This window comes from Artibeus jamaicensis, unplaced genomic scaffold (genome assembly GCF_021234435.1).
Source record: "Artibeus jamaicensis isolate MK-2021 breed Jamaican fruit bat unplaced genomic scaffold, CSHL_Jam_final contig_1157, whole genome shotgun sequence".
In the NCBI taxonomy this organism is placed as follows: domain Eukaryota; kingdom Metazoa; phylum Chordata; class Mammalia; order Chiroptera; family Phyllostomidae; genus Artibeus; species Artibeus jamaicensis.
In genome coordinates, this window is record NW_026521226.1 from 1118105 (window position 1) to 1137349 (window position 19245).

At 36.9% G+C, this 19245-nt stretch overlaps 1 protein-coding gene across 2 annotated transcripts; it reads left to right on the forward strand.

The window, feature by feature from the left end:
* Positions 1-6905: 6905 nt before the first annotated feature.
* LMOD3 (leiomodin 3) lies at positions 6906-18671 on the forward strand. Of its 2 annotated transcripts, XM_037130760.2 has the most exons (4): positions 6906-6929; positions 7377-7699; positions 9826-11235; positions 18058-18671. In XM_037130760.2, exons 2-4 carry the CDS (start codon positions 7406-7408, stop codon positions 18082-18084), a joined length of 1731 nt encoding a protein of 576 aa, XP_036986655.2. In that variant the 5' UTR covers positions 6906-6929; positions 7377-7405; the 3' UTR covers positions 18085-18671. The 2 variants fall into 2 exon arrangements, with proteins under 2 accessions (XP_036986655.2, XP_053522471.1); XM_053666496.1 differs by lacking the exon at positions 6906-6929 and having other exon boundaries at positions 7259-7699.
* The last annotated feature ends 574 nt before the right edge of the window (positions 18672-19245 follow it).

The following is a 19245-nucleotide window of genomic DNA, read 5'->3' on the forward strand; positions in this document are numbered from 1 at the left end:
TTAAAATTGTGGTAAAAAGCATATAACATAAAATTGATCATCCTAACCATTTTAAAGTGTACAGTTCAGTAATATTAAGCATAATCACATTGTCACCCAATGGCTCTCCAGAACTTTTTCATCCTGCAAAAACTAGAACTATGTACTCACCAAACAACTTCCTGTTTCTCCCCTCCCCCCCGTCACCCCCTGGAGACCACCATTCTACCTTCTTAGTCTGAATCTGACTATTGTAGAGGAAACCTATAGTGTCTTTTGTGATTGGTTTATTCCACTTCTCATAATATTGTCAAGTTTTATTCATGTTGTAGCACATGACAGGATTTTCTTTTATTAAAAAGCTGAATACTATTCTATTCAGTATATATATCACACTGTGCTTAACTATTTATTTGATGATGAATATCTGAGTTGCTTCCACCTTTTGGCTATTGTGAATAATGCTGCCATGAACATGGTTATACAAATATCTCTTCAAGATCCTACTTTCAATAAGTTTGGACATAAATCCAGAAGTGGGATTGCCAGACCATATGGTAATTTAATTTTTAGTATTTTAAGAAACTGACAGCCTTTTTTCCATAGTGGCTTGTACCATTTTACATTCCCACCAAACAGTGCTTTAAATATCTTCTGAAGGAATCAAATATCATAGTTACATTTGAGGTCCTAGGTTAGCTTTTCCTTTTGCTCCCCTGTGTCTCTGCCCAGAGAGAGTTACTATTCTGAATTTGGTGCTTCTCTTGCCCATGAATGTTTTTATATTACTTTGTTGACTTTTTGTATCTACTACTATTGATAAGATATCTACTGTCACTCTGATTTCTTGTTATTCTCTCGATAATGTCTTTTCTCTCTCTGATAGTTTCTTGAAGTCCTACAGTTTTACTACAGGTTGTCTAAGTATGGCCAGGTCCAGATGTTTTCAAATTACAAATGATTTTAAATGTTGTTAAACTTACTTTGCTCAGTATTCAGAGAATACTTTCATTCTGAGGCCCTACATCTTCCTTCAATTCTGGAAAATTAATAATAATTTCTCTTCAAATATTGCTCCTTCACCATTCTCTCCACTCTCTTATTCTGGAATTTCTATTCAACAAATGTGAGAGCCTTACAATAATTCTCTGTACCTCAAATGCTCCTTCAGCCTTTTGGCTCCCCATCGCATTCTGGACACCTCCGTGTTATGTTCCAGTGTAAAAGTCTACTCTTTATCCAGCTAGAGTTCATCCCATTCACACATAGTTTATTTCCATTAATTATATTATTTATTTCCAAGATTTGTATTTACTTTTTACATTTTTCTATTTAATGATATATAACTTTTTCAACACCAATCCAAAAGAACCTACACACCCCAATGTTCATAGCAGCACAATTTACAATAGCCAAATGCTGGAAGCAACCTAGGTGCCCATCAGTAAATGAATGAATCCAAAAACTATAGTACATTTGCTAATGGAATTCTATGCAGCAGAAAGAAAGAAGGAGCTCCTACCCTTTGTAACAGCATGGATGGAACTAGAAAGCATTATGCTAAGTCAAATAAGCCAGGTGGTGAAAGACAAATACCACATGATCTCACCTTCAACAGGAAGCTAAACAACAAAACAATCAAACAAGCAAAATATAACCAAAGACACTGAAATAGCGAACAGGCTTACAGTGTCCAGAGAGGAGAGGGGAGGCTAATTTCAGGGGAAAAGGGGAAGGGTTTACAGGAACAAGTATAAAAGACACATGGACAAAAACTATGGGGGGTAGAAATGGGAGAGATGGGGAAGGGCTTGGTGGGAGGCCTGGGATGGGAGTAAAAGACAGAAAACTGCACTTGAACAACAATTAAAATAAAAAATAAAAGATAAAAATAAATTTTTTCAATTACAGTTGATATACAGTATTCTATTAATTTCAGATATACAACATATAATTACTTCTCAAATGGAAGTTATACTTGATTACTCTGAACACCATAAATATTTAAAGTCTATCAAAATCTATAAATCTGCGGGGAACAAATATTCAAAATACTGATTTCACTGGTTATGATTTTTTTCCCACATAATTTTCCCTGACACATTTACTTGTTTTTTCTCCTTAAAACATATATTGTCTTAATTCTTATATTTTTACTTAAAGGTAGTAAAACAGAGGGACATGCTAGTCTCCAAATAATAATACCCACAAGGATATTACCTATATGTGCATACACACTAAGAACATGGTTTCAGGTTTTTCTGATTATAAAATTATATATACTGGCAAAATATTTTAAAAACTTGGAAATGTTTAAAGAAGAAAACAGGATCTGTTTCATATTGATATAAATACTGTATGTCTCTATCAATATCTATTTTATGTTGATAGAGATATGTATCTATATCAATAGAGATATTATTGATAAAAATATATGATTGTGGTATCGTAGCACCCTTCTGACGTAAGAAGCTGCTGAGGTGACAGCCACAGAAAATCATTAATAGAAAGCACCACTAAATCATCTGTGGGTCAAATAAGGCTAATTACACACAAACCCTCTTTGTTGGAATGTGGATTAAATGCACAGTGGGGCAGCTGGGAGAGATGTGCCCACTCTGCACAATGATTTAGAGGATGGACATTTGCCAAAGGAGTGTCTCTTACAGGTATTCCCAAATCTGCTTCATCATGCAAAACATTTGGTCACATTAAAAGAAGTAGAATTCCAGACTTCAGCCAAGATGGAGGCATAGGTAGAAACACATTGCTTCCTCACACAACCAAATCTAAAAACAATAAAGTTTTAACAATAATAAACGCAACCAAACCACAGAAAATTGAAAAATACAGAGTCTGAAAATATCAAACTGCTCAGCTAAACCAGTGAGAGGGGTGAAGCCAGCAGCAGAGCGGGTGGGGCAAAAAATGATCCCCCAACCCAGGTGGGCGGCGCTCAAGCAGCCAAGGGAGTGGATCCCAGGTGTGGGGTAGCTAGGAAGGCTGTGCAGCTGGCTGTCTGAGGTCGCAGATTTGGGCGCAGATAACCAGTGAAGAGACGTGCATTGAGACAGACCGCCAGCACAGGGTGGCGGGCTCTCACATTTGTGCTCAGATAAACAGAAGGGGGAGAGTGGTGAGGACCGCCATTGCTCCCTCTCTGACCCCTCCCCCACATACAGCATCACAAACCAGCCACCTGGGTGGCCCCTCCCTGGTGAACAACTAAGGCTCCGCCCCTCACATGTAATAGGCACTAACAGATCTAAACATGGCTCAAGAACAACTCAGAGCCCCAGAGCTAATAAATCTAAGCGATGAAGAAATAGCCAAACTTTCAGATGCACAGTTCAAAACACTGGTGATCAGGATGCTCACAGAACTGGTTGATTTTAGTCACAAATTAAAAGAATGTATGAAGGCTAAACTAACTGAAATGAATGGAAATGCACAGGAAACCAATTGTAATGGAAAGGAAACTGGGACTCAAATCAAGGAAGCAGACCAGAAAGAAGGAAAAAATGACCAAACAGAATAATATGAAGAAACAAGAATTCAAAAAAATGAGGAGAAGCTTAGGAACCTCCAGGACATCTTTAAACGCTCCAACATCTGAATTATAGGAGTACCAGAAGGGGAAGAGAAACAGTCATGAGTGGAAACCTTATTTGAACAAATAATAAAGGGGAATGTTCCCAATCTGGCAAAGGAAATAGACTTCCAGGAAATCCAGGAAGCCCAGAGAGTCCCAAAGAAGTTGGACCCAAGAAGGAACATACCAAGGCACATCATCATTATATTAGCCAAGATTAAAATGAAGCAGAGAATCCTAGAAGCAGCAAGAGATAAGGGGACAGTCACCTACAAAGGAGTTCCCATCAGACTGTCAGCGGATTTCTCAAAAGAGACCTTACAGGCAAGAAGGGGCTGGAAAGAAGTATGCCAGCTCATGAAAGGCAAGGACCTACATCCAAGATTGCTCTATCCAGCAAAGCTTTCATTTAGAATGGAAGGAGAGTTAAAGTGTTCCTCAGATAAGATCAAATTCAAGGAGTTCATCATCCCAAGCCCTTATTATATGAAATGTTAAAGGGACTTACCTAAGAAAAAGAAGATAAAAAAGATGAACAGTGAAAAGACAGCAAACTCACAGTTATTAAGAACCACACCTAAAACAAAAGCAAATTAAGAGGACAGCTAGATCAGGAGTGAACCATAGAAATGAAGATCTCATGGAGGGTTAGCAACAGGGGAGTGGGAGAAGGAGAAGGAGGGAGAAGGTACAGAAAATAAGTAGCATAGACAGTAGATAGAAAACAGATGGGGGGAGGCTAAGAATAGTAGGGGAAATATAGAATCTAAAGAACTTGAGACACGTGGTCATAAACTAAAGGGGGCAATGGTAGGGGAAGGGGTGTGCAGGATGGAGGAGAATGAAGGGGGGAAATAGAACAACTGTAATGGCATAATCAAAAATATATAAATAAATAAATTCAATAAAAAAGACAAAAAAAATAAGTAGAATTCCTCTAATAGAATTTGAATCTGAAAGCTCACTAGCAATAATGCAGATCATTTTCTTGAAGAATTTCATATCTATGAGCAAATGGTGATTTTCTATTGTCTTTATAAACAGTTTCATCTGAAAGTCTCAGAATTGCTTTCTGTAAAAGCGACAAAATTTTTTAAAAGCCCTTTTGTTTATTGTCTTTAATATAATGGTTTCTGTTGTGGAAGTGGTTTATAAAATGCATTAAAATTGCCTTCGTTTTTCTTCAGATATTTCTGTGGTTGTCCATGAAGTACAATAATATTTAACATTTATTGAGAGCTTACTCTGTATCATGCAGCATCCCATTTAATTTACATGTATATCTCTATAGAAACTCATGCAGTTCTCTCAATAGTTACATATAGTAAATCTGATTCTCAGACCCCTTTCATATGAGGAAGAGAACAGGAATAAGTTGCCAAATACTACTCCGGAGTAAAGCTGGGACTTGAATCCTACAGACTGATCCCAGTCTTCCTTTTTTATATTTAGATCAGTATTTCCCAAAGTATGAATTTTGTAAAGTTAATTGCACAGGATATTATTAAGGGATTTTTAAAAGAAAAAAATGTGAATTAACTAAATAAGGTTGGAGAATATTGGGCTAAACAAATGGGTTTCTTTCCTTTAGGATTTCTCAGAGTACCTAAAAGGTCATAAACTTTATAAATCTCTAAAAGACAAACATGGAATATAATATTTCCCAGTCTTCCTTGAACACAAAACTTTTTCGTCAAGTCTTTTTTGACTACTGGCCTGCAAACTAAATCTATGATATAATAGCCTGCAAATCAGTGGTTAGAAAAGTAGTTTACAAACCTCCCTGCCAGCCAAGGCCAAGTTTTTATTTGGAAGATCTGAGAGCTGTTAAAGACTGTAAGTTGCCACTGTGTACCTCTGCTCTTTACTTTATAAATGATTATTCAGGTAAATTGGTAATAACTTTCTGGGGAATCATTTATCTATACAAACAAAAAGCCTCTCAACCTTTGGGAGTTCAACATAAACCACTGGGGTAAGAAGAAAATATTAGAACATCAATTTAAAACTTTACTCATTTAATTTTTTTCACATTTTGTTATATATGTGTATTTGTATAAAACATATGCCAAAATTATAAATTTATTTCTAAATATTTATTACTACTATAATATTTAAAATATACTATTTGGTTATATATCAAATATATGCTATAAATATTTATAAATTATGTATGATATTGGAATAATAAAATGTACATACTTTACCAATAATTTTTTATATATGTATACATATACATGGTGGGTTACAATAATATTGTAGCAGTAAAATATATGTAAAATACACAATAGCCTATAAAAATGGATTTTCTAAGAAAACGAAAAAATTACAAAAGATATTAAGTTTATATGCCTAGCTGAAAGGACTGCAATGATAAACCAAAATATTAATAGTAATAAGGTCTTAGTAGTGAGATAAAGGGAACTTCTTTATTTTCTTTGTGCTTTTCTGTGTTATCGTAATTTTGTATAAGAAATATATATTTTTAATAAATAGTATATTCCTAACATTCAACTTTTGACAATTACAAACATGTACAGTAACAAAGTCTTTTTCCCGGGCTTTTCAGACAACCCATTCCCTCAAAATTATCCAAAGTTATTGGTTTCTTGTGTATCTTTCAAAGGCTACATTACGTTGATACAATCTATTTATATACACATATTCTTTTTACCTTTTATCACATAAATAATAGCATACAATACACACTGTTTTTCACTTTGCTATGTTAAATAACCTTGTATATCTATCATTTCCCCCATGTGGGGGATATATCTGCAGTATAAAAATGTAAATAAAAATTTCTAAAACCTTTCTTTAATGCTAAAAAGACTCAGATAAAAAATTCTTCAAGTAGAATGGCTAGTTCAGAAGAAATTTACATATGTCATTTGGATAAATATTGCCATTTGAAAATTATTGCCATATTCCGAAGCTATGAAAATATCTTCTCATGTTCTCTTTTGGCACGTTAATGTTTGTTTGGTTTTTGGTGTGTGTGTGTGTGTGTGTGTGTGTGTGTGTGTTTTATACTGCAATTTAGATCCTTTTACATTTATCCTGGCTTAATGAATACTTAAGATAAACAAATTATTTAAAATATTAAACTGCCCACTCATAGTGGAAATTCAAGTGCTGGCTGTCCCCGTCTGTTAGATCACAGGATCTAGATGCAAATAAGGACGACTTGCAAAGGCTCAGCTTACACAGCAGATGGGTACCAGCCAGACCTCGGCTCTGTTGTGTGCCGGTTATTTGCTGCCAGAGCCACATTGTAATGAAGAGACATATTCCTTCACATGAACTTTTCACATCAGTAGAACCCAAGCCACTGGTTGGATTTTCCTTCTGAAATATTGTAAGTTGATTTAATCATTTAAATAAAAAAAACAAATGGTCTTCCTGTGTAGTGGGGTGTGTGTATGGGGGGTGTGAACTCATGTATGACAGTGTGAGAGTACATAAGAAAGAAACTCTTTATTCTTGCAGCAATTCTGTAGACCTGTTTCTCACTGGCAAACCTTAGCAGCTGCACTGAAATGTCAGATGGATTTGCACAGCTGACTCAAGTCGCTGAAAAGAGAGAAGCACAGTAGCTCCATAAACTGACCATCTCCAGCCAAGCCCTGCTTAATATAGACACAGAATAAGCTCAGCCTCAGTCACTCCTAGCTGCTCAGCAAGCACCACTGGGGTTCTTGGGGGGAAAATCTCTCAAAGAGATGTTGACCTGGGATACTTGTTAACTGGGGAAACTTTCTGAGAGGTTTTTAAAAAGCATCTTTAATTATTTCTCTTTTTCTAGTAAAATAGAAAAAATACAGAAAAAAAATCATGTCCAAGCACAGCAGGAATTCAGATCAAGAAGAACAATTCAATGAAGAGATTGATGAAGATAAAATCTTGGCCAACCTGTCCCCGGAAGAGCTGTTAGAGCTGCAGTCGGAAATGGAAGTCATGGCTCCTGACCCCAGGCTTCCCGTGGGAATGATTCAGAAAGACCAAACTGACAAGCCACCAACAGGAAACTTTGACCATAAGTCTCTTGTTGATTATATGTACTGGCAAAAGGCATCCAGACGCATGCTGGAAGATGAGCGCATTCCCGTCACCTTTGTGCCATCCCAGGTAACCAGGGATTTGTGTACAAGAGAAAGGGTGCCTGGGCTGGCAGGTGTCCATGTGGCAACTGCCATTTCTCAGGATTTCATGTTCTGAATTGTTCTGTTGCCACATAAAGATGAAATCATAATGTTTAATATTGGAAATTTCTGAGACACCTATATGATATAGCTGTGAGGGAAAAGTTGATCATTTTGTGTAAATGCCTCTGTTTTTTTAAAAGTTGTTGTTTGGTTTGCTGTGTAGAACAGTCTGTAGTCTGTAGTCATGAAATTTAATGAATTAACTCATAACACAGAAGGAGTTGTCCTTACTTTTTGTTGGCTCACAGACCCCTTTAAGAAGCTAATGAAAGTTCTGTACCCTTCGTTTTTGGCACATACACACATATGCTATATTTCACATACAATTTCGAGATATCACAGTCCCTCTAGAGTCCATCCACATACCGTATAATTAATCAAGTCAAATAACTGAAAATATCCAATATTCCCATAGTGCACTGGATATCAGTGATTAATTTGGAAGTTAATAGCTATTAAGCTGTTTTAAAGATAGTTCTTTCTTAAATGTTCTTACATGAAAAGTAGAATTGATATTAAATCTATTAATTTATTATGTATTAGCAGGTTTTCTAATATGATAATACTAGGACAAAAGACAGAGATCCCAGGTAGAGTCTCTCTTAGTTGTGCCTGCTGATATAGATAGATCTTGTCACATTACTGTCACACTGGCTGCAATTAGAAAAGTTGTAAACTAGTTTCATGGGCAGGAGAGTATAAACACGTAGTGAAATCAAGAAAATAAATTGCTGGCTTGATGAGGTTGGAGTTTGAGGTACAACTTTTACACATTTTACAATTGGTGTAAAAGCCAATCCTACATGAACAACTTCAGAAAAAAAAAATTGATTGGGTACTTTTCACACTTTTTCTTCTCTTGGTAGAATTTAAACAGCTTGATGGCTGGCTCCCCCTATTGGGGAAGATGACAATTGCTAAGGTATTGTCAACTGTCAATCCCAATTTATAATTTGTTATGTGCAGTAAGATCAAGTTCTTGTTTGGATGAATCTGTGACTTCAACTGCTAACCACCTTTCAAAATGCCACCTCTGAAGTAAGCATATTGTATAGGAAAGTGCACAAATTGATGGGCAACAATCTAATAAACATTATTGATATAGACTGCCATTTTTCTTCCCAAACTAAGCAATTGTATCTAAATCTCTGCATAATCCTGTCTCCCTCTGTAGCTGGCTCTGCCTCCTACACACCATCCTTCAAAAAGGAACTGAACTAGTGAACCTGTCCTTGTAGTAGCCAGGGCAGTTTTTACAGAGCTGAGCAGATAAAATCGAAATCAAGGCTTTTGGTATATTCCAAAATATCACACTGCTCTCATTTTCCCCACCATATTTTATGTTCTTAGGGAAACTTGATACATACAGTGTACTAGATTAGCTAGCAGATGAGGAATGTAAATTTTGGTTCTGGCAATAAGGAAATCATTGTGTAACTCGGCTAGTGAATACAAAAGTGACTTCAGCTGTAAACAAAACAGACTTCACTGTATTGGAAGACAACTCGATTAGGTTTTCAAAACAAATCATTATTAGCTGCTTCTGGAATTGAACAGCATTTCAAAAAACAATACTGAGTCCGAACACAAAAGGTACTATGTTTCATTTTGATGTATAGGATGAGGTAAACATAGCCCCAAAATGGGCACTTATGTATGTGTGTTTCCAAAAAATTATCTTTATTTTGGTTGTATTTGTTTACAAAACTACTATGTGTTTTAAACTTTGTTTAAAAAGCTCAATCACTCTAGAATTACATACTGTAACAAGTGACTATTCCCCCAAATGCTTCTTTTCCTCAGTTATCTTAATGGTTACCTCTCTTCCTAAGAGCTAACTACTAATTTGATGAACAATACAACAGACTTTTGCCTATACATTTATAAAATTTTATATGTTGTATGTGTGTATGTGTATAGTACATACATATATACATAACAGAATACTATACATACAGTGTATTTGCTTACATTTTTCTGAATAATAGATCTTTTTATTATCTCCAGTATATATGGCTCTATTCTATATTTCTTCACTGTTTCTTTTAGGAAAACACTGAAGAGCAGCATGAAGAAATGGACAGAGGTAGTAAAAAGGTGTCCCAGTATTTAAAAGAAAAGCTCAATAATGAAATCATTGCAAACAAAAGAGAATCCAAGGGAAGCAACAATATCCAAGAAACAGATAATGAAAATAATAATGAAGATGAAGATGATGAGGAGGATGAAGAAAATGAGGAGGAGGAAGATGAAAGTGAGGAAGATGAAGATGAAGATGATGAAGAAAATGAAAGTGAAGGGAGTAGTGAAAAAGCAAAAAGAGAAGAGATAGGCGAAGGAAAGGAGCCAATTAGAAATGGCGAGAGCCACCAGCAGGCAGTTGACCAAGCATTTGAAGGACAAAAGGACAGACCAGATTCTCAAGAGAAAATTGAGAAAAAGATATCAAAATTAGATCCTAAAAAGTTAGCTCTAGACACCAGTTTTCTGAAGGTAAGTGCAAGACCTTCAGGAAACCAAACTGACCTAGATGGAAGCTTGAGGCGAGTTAGACAAAATGATCCTGACATGAAGGAACTCAACCTGAACAACATTGAAAACATTCCCAAAGAAATGTTACTGGACTTTGTCAATGCAATGAAGAAAAACAAACACATCAAAACCTTCAGTTTAGCAAACGTGGGTGCAGATGAGAATGTGGCCTTCGCCTTGGCTAACATGCTGCGTGAAAACAGGAGCATTACCACACTCAACATAGAGTCCAATTTCATCACAGGTAAAGGAATTGTGGCCATAATGAGGTGTCTCCAGTTTAATGAGACACTGACCGAATTGCGGTTTCACAACCAAAGGCACATGCTGGGCCACCATGCTGAAATGGAAATATCCAGACTTTTGAAGGCAAACAACACTCTCCTGAAGATGGGCTACCATTTTGAGCTCCCAGGTCCCAGAATGGTGGTGACCAATTTGCTCACCAGGAATCAGGATAGACAAAGGCAGAAAAGACAAGAAGAACAAAAACAGCAACAACTCAAAGAGCAAAGAAGGTTAATAGCCATGTTGGAGAATGGTCTGGGGCTGCCACCTGGGATGTGGGAGATGCTAGGAGGACCGATGCCAGATTCCAGGATGCAGGAGTTCCTCCAACCTTCTCCTCATCCTCCCAACCCCCCAGCATTCCTTTTCAATCGACAAAATGAAGTAATAAAAAAGCCATCACAGTCCCCTCCTTGCAGGACAGACCCTGACTCCTTTCGGGGAGTGAAGCTGAAGAGAACCCAGCGCAAATCTCGGATGCCAGAAGCCAGAGAAGCACCTGAAAAAACCAACCTCAAAGATGTGATCAAAACACTGAAACCAGTGCCCAGAAATAGGCCACCTCCATTGGTGGAAATCACCCCCAGAGATCAGCTATTGAATGACATTCGTCACAGCAACGTCGCCTATCTTAAACCTGTAAGTAGAAGGAAGGAGAAACGGTGAACGAGCGCTACAATAAATGTATGTCGACTCTACTCCTGTTCGCTTTACTACCAGGACAGCCTCACTAATTGTGACTAACTGGAGTTCTAAATTACTGGTTATCCCCAAGGACATACACCTACAAACTTCTGTAACAATATTAACATCTAACAATTACTAAGTACTTGTGATAGGCCAAATTCACTATATTAATTAACTTATATAATCATCTTAACAACCCCATAAGGTAGGTACTAGTATTCTCATTTCATTGAAAGAAACCAAGGCTTAAAAAAGTTAAATCATTTATCCAGGAGACCCAGAGCTGACAATCAGGTCTTGAGGAATCTGCTGTAGGCATAAGAATGAGGTCTAAGGAGGTCAGTCATTTGTAGATATGTGAGTGCTTCCAAACTACTTGACGAGTTGGTTCGTTTTCAGTAGATAAAGAGAGATGACTGGCATTGCATTTATACTTTTCACTGTTTAGACAGGCAGACAAATGGTGAACCTCAGGTTGGTGTTACCACAAATTAATGGAGTTTAAAATATTTTACCATTATATCAGTTTTATTTTATTTTATTTTTAAGATTTTGTTTATTTATTTTATAGAGAGGGGAAGGGAAGAAGAAAGAGGGAGAGAAACACCAATGTGTGGTTGCCTCTCACATGCCCCCTACTGGGGACCTGGCAGGCAACCCAGGCATGTGCCCTGAATGCAGATGGAATTGGCAAGCCTTTGGTTCCCAGTCCACGTTCAATCCACTGAGCTACACCAGCCAGGGCAGATTTCCAATTTCTTGTTCTTTTCTCTTTGCTTTGTCACCACTATGATGTGAATGTTGGAATGCTTGAAGTTGTCCCAGAGGCTGCTTACACTATCCTCATTTTTTTTAGATTCTTTCTTCTTTTTGTTCTGATTGTTGTTGTTTTAGTTTCTTACATTCCAAATTATTGATTTGATTCTTGGCTTCATCCACTCTACTGTTGTTTCCCTGTAAATTGTTCTTTCTTTCAATTAGTGTATACTTCATTTCTAACTGGATCTTTTTCTTTTTTAACTTTTTAAATATAGTTTATTGATTATGCTATTCCGTTGTCCCATTTTCCCCCCTTTACTCCTCTCCACCCTGCACACCCTCTCCCACCCACATTCCCCCATTTTAGTTCATGTACATGGGTCATACATATAAGTTCTTTAGCTTCTACATTTCCCATACTATTCTTACCCTCCCCCTGTCTGTTTTCTACCTACCATTTATGCTGCTTATTCTCTGTACCTTTTCTCCCTCTCGCCTCCTCCCACTCTCCTGTTGCTAACCTTCCATGTGATCTCCATTTCTATGGTTCTGTTCCTGTTCTAGTTGTTTGCTTAGTTTGTTTTTGTTTTTATTTTAGGTTTGATTAATAATTGTGAGTTTGATGTCATTTTACTGTACATTTTTTTTTTGGTTCGCATTGTACATGTTTTTTATCTTCTTTTTCTTAGATAAGTTCCTTTAACATTTCATATTTCAGTTTTAATATTTACTATGATTCACTGTTACTGCTGCTGATATATGAAATTGTTCTATTCCTTATATCTTAAATTATAGGAATGAATTTCTCTCATCATTGCTATGACATCATTTTAATGAACAGTTATTTTAAAATCTAATGTGGAATTTACCAAGAGATGGCACTGATCAAATAGTTAATATATTATTTTATCATAGAGAATCACAATTTTTCAAAATATTTTAAACAAATTTCCATGTAAGCTGCTTCTTTTTCTGCTTCAAAGACCTATACATTATAAAATAAGATAGCTGTTACATATATATACATGTATGTATACACATACATATGTAGGTCCCTTATTCTCATCTGCTAATAATGCACAAAAAATGACTTTTATTCAGAGAGACTCTGACTTTCACTAGAGCAGGAGCCAGGATGAGAACACCAGAGGTCACATGAGGTCAGGTGAGAGTTCTTTGCCTGCCCTTGCCACACCTGCTCTTCTCTCTGGCAGTCAGACCTCAGTAGGGAGTGGGCAAGGGGGTCATTTTGAGAGAAATTGTCACTTCTGCAACAAGTCATCAGTAAAGCATATCCAAGCCGCCTTGGTGGCTACACAGTCCAAAAAGTAATATTAGTCTGAGAAGAATGAAGAGAACTCTTTTTAAAATCTATGCTAAAGATGGCATGTAGATTCAGAGTAGAGGAGAGAATAAAGTTCAAATGATCACCTGATCCAACTCCCTGCCTTCTACAGGAATATTCTACTGAGCAAATCTGCTTCCCTAAAGTCTGTTCAGCTTCAACCATTCACTCTCTCATTATGCAACAAATATTTTCATGGCAGGTGCCCTCACAGGGGTCAGGAGAACAGCAGTGAATAAGACAGGTACAGTTTCCACATCACTGAACTTACAATGTAGGTTTTACAACATTCACAGTCAAAATACTCTGCCTTTTACTCAACTGAGAACACTTGTTTTAAGTCCAGATCCTAAAGCAAAGGACATTAAAATAAATCTGTGATAATTGCAAAATGTTCCACCCTACTAAATATTACATTTTACCTTTTTGATCAATTCTAAAGTGTTATCCATTTTAAGTTCTGTTTTATAATGTCCACTAAGAAAGAAAAGAATGTTTCAAAGTACACTCTCAACTAATTTTTGAATGACAGTCTTGCATATTGGACTCTGCATCAGAATGGCTTCTATGTGTTCTAAGGGATTGGCAATTTCGGCTGCTTTCTGTGCCTGGCTTAGCCTGCATGTACCTTGGATACAAAATGTCACACAATGTCATCTACGTGGTCTTGTAAAGTGTTCCATGAGGAAAATGAAAATGCATTTTTCCACTGGTAAAAATTCATTTCACTAATGTCAGTTTGCTCCCCACTGCTCTGTTTTTGTGCCTTCCTACATACACAATAAATTTCTGCTTTAATGCCGAACCATAGTGTAACCTTTAAAAGACTTCTTAAATCTCTTTATTTTGAAATCATTTTAGACTTACAGAAGTTCAAAGACAGTACAAAATTTCTTACATACCCATGACATTTTGCTACATTTGCTTTATCATTCTTTAAAAGGTTTTTAAATAGCAACACACTTGCGCACGGTTAATCCCTCCAAGAGGGGACCTCAATGGAGGCACAAACAGTAAGAAGAAAGGCTCTGATGTATCTGTATTTGCACATGCAGCCAACTATTGTAAATACCACTGACTGTTTTCAGAGTGGTTGAAACGTCATAAAATGTGCATCTTAGACTCAGTGAAGTACTGTACTATAAATGACACCAGTGATGATGTCAAAAAATCCCAGTAAAAAGGGGTATTTTGGGCCAGTCAATGAGACACAATGATACTCATTTGGAGGTGAAATTAAAAGTTTGGGGGTTCTCTCTTTTGCATTGAAGGACAGAGATGCCCTCCCAACCCCTGGATGTTCAAAGATGAGGTTAAAATTAAAATACAGTTTTGAAATCTTGTGGGATATTTATTACTGATGTTTCTAACTAGATTATTAAATGTGAAAAATGTACTTACAAATAAGTTATTCCTAAAAAAAAACTTTAAAAAGAATGGCTATTTTCATCTCATGGACTTAGAAATATTATTTTTGTATTTTTTAGAGTATATGTCATTAAGTAGTCCATTTATATTTTAAGATTGTATTTTCTCATTTGAATGTTTATTCTCTCTCTACCACATGCTTCTGGCCCAAGATAATCTGAAATGAAGCTGCCAACAGAAAATAAGAAAAACCTGTTACTTGCTTGGCTCACATGTTACATCCTCCAAGAAGCTGACCATTTAATTTAGTTTAAAAGAGATATATTCTGCAGGCCAGGTATTGAAAACTGGTGGCCTACAGGCCATGTCTGAAAGCCTGTTTTATTTGGCTTGGGTATTATTATAATTATAAAATAATAAAATTATAATATTATTATTATAAAATAAAAAAATATCTCATTAAAAATATCAGATATCTGGCACCACTTGAAACCTCATTTCTGGCCCCACTAGGTTTGCAATTTCACAGCACAGATTAGGGGGCTGTGTGCTGGCTTCTCTGGTCTCTCATGCCCCACATGTTCTGCTGCCTGACACCTGGCCTGCTCCACTCATTTCCATCCTTGCTCCCATAGAATCTTTAAATTTTGTTGCTCTTGATTTTTTAGCTATGTTTTAAAAGGCTTTGTGTTGACTATCAAATTGAATTTATGAGATAATGAGTATGAGTGAATAACTTTCAATCAATATGATAACAGCTCAAAACAAAGACATTAGGTTTGTGAGGGCTTATCCCTCAAGGCAAACGTATGATTTCCTTTCACTCAAAAATTCTGTGCTTTATTCACTGCTCACCATCTCAGATGAGTATTTATACTTCTCACTGAGCTAACTGCATTTATGTTACATGTCAGCTTCTGTGCCAAACAGGGTAAGTTTTAACTTTACTCAGTTTCACTTTGGGCTTCCAGCCAGTGCCTAAAGACAGTGCTAAATTCTCTTTTGGAAGGACTTCAGTTTAATAATGACATGAACAGCTATCCTGAGCCAAAAAAGTCTGTGGCACCTGAACAGTCCTTTCAATTACAACATGTAAGATTATAGACTCTCAAGCCTTCGTCTCCATCTCTGGCCATTTTCTTCTATATCTCATTTATATGATCTTCTTTCTCTTTAACTAGGTTCTCTAGATCCTCTCTTTCTGCAATGTTCTCCTCTTCTCCTTTGTTTCAATTACCACATAATCTGGGACAATCTCCAGATCTCTTTTACAATTTATATCATTCAGGGTTTTCTTGCCCCTTCATTAAATCTGTCCCCAAACCAAGTTCTTCGTTGTTAGACCTGGTCATTTTTTCTGGTTCCCATTTTCCCTTGTATCTCCATTCTTTCGTACATTCTGGTCTAAATCCCCAGATTTTCCTGCTCCTGTTTCTTGCCTCCAAAAGAACCCAGGAGAATCTACAAGCCCCAAAGGCTAACCTGGGCCATTTCTTTGGAAATGTTCTACTCCTTGTAAAGGGAATCTCTCCATAGGAGAAAGCAATGTAACCTTTCAAATTCATCTCAAAAGAGCATATACTCACCAGGAATTGTATAGACCATAAAATGCCTTTCTCAAATACTTAGAGAGAAAAAGATACTAATACCTAGAATTTTTGATACAGGGTAGGGCCAAAGTAGGTTTATAATTGTTAGTGCTGGAAACAGAGTTTATTCTTGTGTTACTATTTATTAATTAGAGTATTATTTTCCATTTGAACAACTGTAAACCTACTTTGGCCCCACCCTATATATTGTTTTCCTAACATCCGTGGGAGTGATTCTTAAATTTTATTGTGAATCAAAATCATTGGAAGGCTAAACGCAGATGACTGAGTCCACCCCTAGAGGTCCTGATTCAATAGGTCTTGGATGGGGCCTGAGAATGTGCATTTCTGACAAGTTTCTTGGTGCTGCTGCTTATTTGGTGACTGTACTTGGACCACCACGGCTCCAGGACATCCATGATGATCCACATTCTTGATTATTTTCTCTGACAGGACTTTTTTCCCTGCCTCCATACCACCCTCTACTCAAATTACCTTTTATTTTATCTCTACCTGTTGAAATCTACCCAGAGAAATGTGATTTTTTCAACAACAAAAAAACCCATACAGAACATCAGGATTGAGTACTCTTCCTTAATATTTCCACTGCCCTCTATCTGTACCTCTTTCAGCATCTCCCACTTTCTGCTTCAGGTTGAGAGAGCCCTCATGTGGACACAATGTAAGTCTCTTCAGGTCTTCCTCACCCCTATCCTGGACACCCACTGGGGTGTTGATCCAGAGCAGGAACTCACCCAGGTGTGAGGAATTACTACCCTCTGCTGGAATGGATCGCTCCACCCTGCCCAACCAGTCCCATTCTCTATGAGTGTATGTATGTGCGATGCTATACATATGTACGCATACTGCACACTGGTAAGCAAATGACTTACCCTGTCTGAGCCTGGACACTCTTTACAAGGCTGTTGTAGGATGAAATGAGAAAATGTTTTAAAAATAAGTCTTACAAAACAAACAAACAAAATGGAAACACATAGTTACGGAGAACGGACTGATGGTTGATAGTGGGGAGGGACATTAGGGGACTGGGCAAAAACAGTGAAGGGATTAAGAAATACAAATGGGTAGTTAGAGAATAGAGCTGGGAATGTAAAGTACAGCATAGGGAATATAGTCAAGAATATTGTAAAAACTATGTATGGGGCCAAGTGGGTACTTGAAATATTGGGGAGAATCACTCTATAGAGTATATGATTTTCTAATCATTATTTTCTACATCTGAAACCCATGCAGAATAACATTTAATGCTAACTGTAATTTTTTTTAAAAATTAAAGGGACAGAAAAAGTAAGTGTTAACATTAATTACTAACTTATATTATTTAATCCTTAAAATAGCCTTATTAGATACTACTATTGTCATTTTACACCTGAGAAAATTGATGCTCAACACCACACAACTAGTAGGTGCTAGTCCCAAGAGTTGAACACAGGTGGCTCTGGCACTCACCCTCTTGTTTCGGTGATATGCTTCACCAGGTGCTCAAAGCCTGAGGATCAGTTACTGTTATCAAATGCTCAGTGAGTGGCAGCTGTGACTGTTGGTCATTTTATCATAAATTTCCGGGTCTCTATCTAGAGTTTCTAATCCAATAGGCATCTTTTGAGGTGTGTAAGTGTTGTCATTCCTGCTCTAAAGCTCTTGAACTTCCCGGATTAATTTTTCCCTTTTATTCAAATGCCTAAATCACAGGTGCAACTGCCAAAAGAACTGGAATAAGAAGACGCAACAGAATAATCTAGAAGAATAGTAACTGAAATAATGACTCTTGGATTAGAGTTTGTGTATCAGCAGCATAGTTCTGGATCCACGTGGAACTGGGAACAATGTTAACGTCTGATGTGGAAATTTTATAAAAGGCAGAATGCTTAGCCCATGAAAAAATAGTGGCTGAAAAGGAAAGGGAAGGAGATTAAATATTAACATTCAGGGGCAATGTTTTCTACTTCCAATCAGTTTTCATAACTTTAGTGAAATTTAACCATGTTTCCAGCACAGAAGTTAAAAAACTTTTTTGTAAATGTTTGCTTTGCTATTGCTTTCTTCTGCTAAATAACAATAAATACAATAGAAGTGTTAACTATTATAGTTCCATTTTTTCATCTTCCATCTCTTCTGCTATAATTCACCACATAATATCTTAAAGGAATAAACCATATTTCACCTATGGAAATGTGATGGGTAACTTGACCTTCAGGCCTTTCCGATGCTTTGAAATGGAAGAATTGTAAATTAGCTTTTCTCTCACACTCAGCTGAGATTTCCATTTTTCAGCCCTGCCATGCTTTCTCCCTTGGCCATTCCCCTGGTGTTTTGGGACATACTTCTAATAGAGGTATCTGTGACAACCTAAACGTTTAAGCCACAGGGTGTGGAGAAAACAAAGTGTTTCCTGAAAAACTAATAGAGAAAACAAACCCTTCCCTGTTTCCATACATACAGGAACACGGGGAGACAGCATGCTACCTTTGTAGAAACAAAATTTTATAAATAATATAGTTATTGAGAAGCTTTTGGCTTTAGCTAACTATATTTTATTTGTTCTTTTTAAGTTTAGTCTGTGAATCTAATTTGATTTTGTTGCTCTCCTGAATCTTCCAAATTTCTGTGTATGGGATTAAACTGAAATGTCTTACCCTGTCACAGAAGGCCCTCAGTGGCCTGGCCCCAATATACTATCCAGTCTTATCTGCCACAAATCCTTCTTCACAGAATTCCTATGCCTTTGCTCTCATCAGCCCCTCCACAGAGTAGCCCCCAGAGGTTTCCTTCCCACTCTCCATATATGAAAGTCCTGCCCTATCTTTAAAGCCAGGCCCAGTCCCAATCCTCCACAAAAATCTTCCAGACAACCCCAACCCAACTGTTCATTTCTCCTGC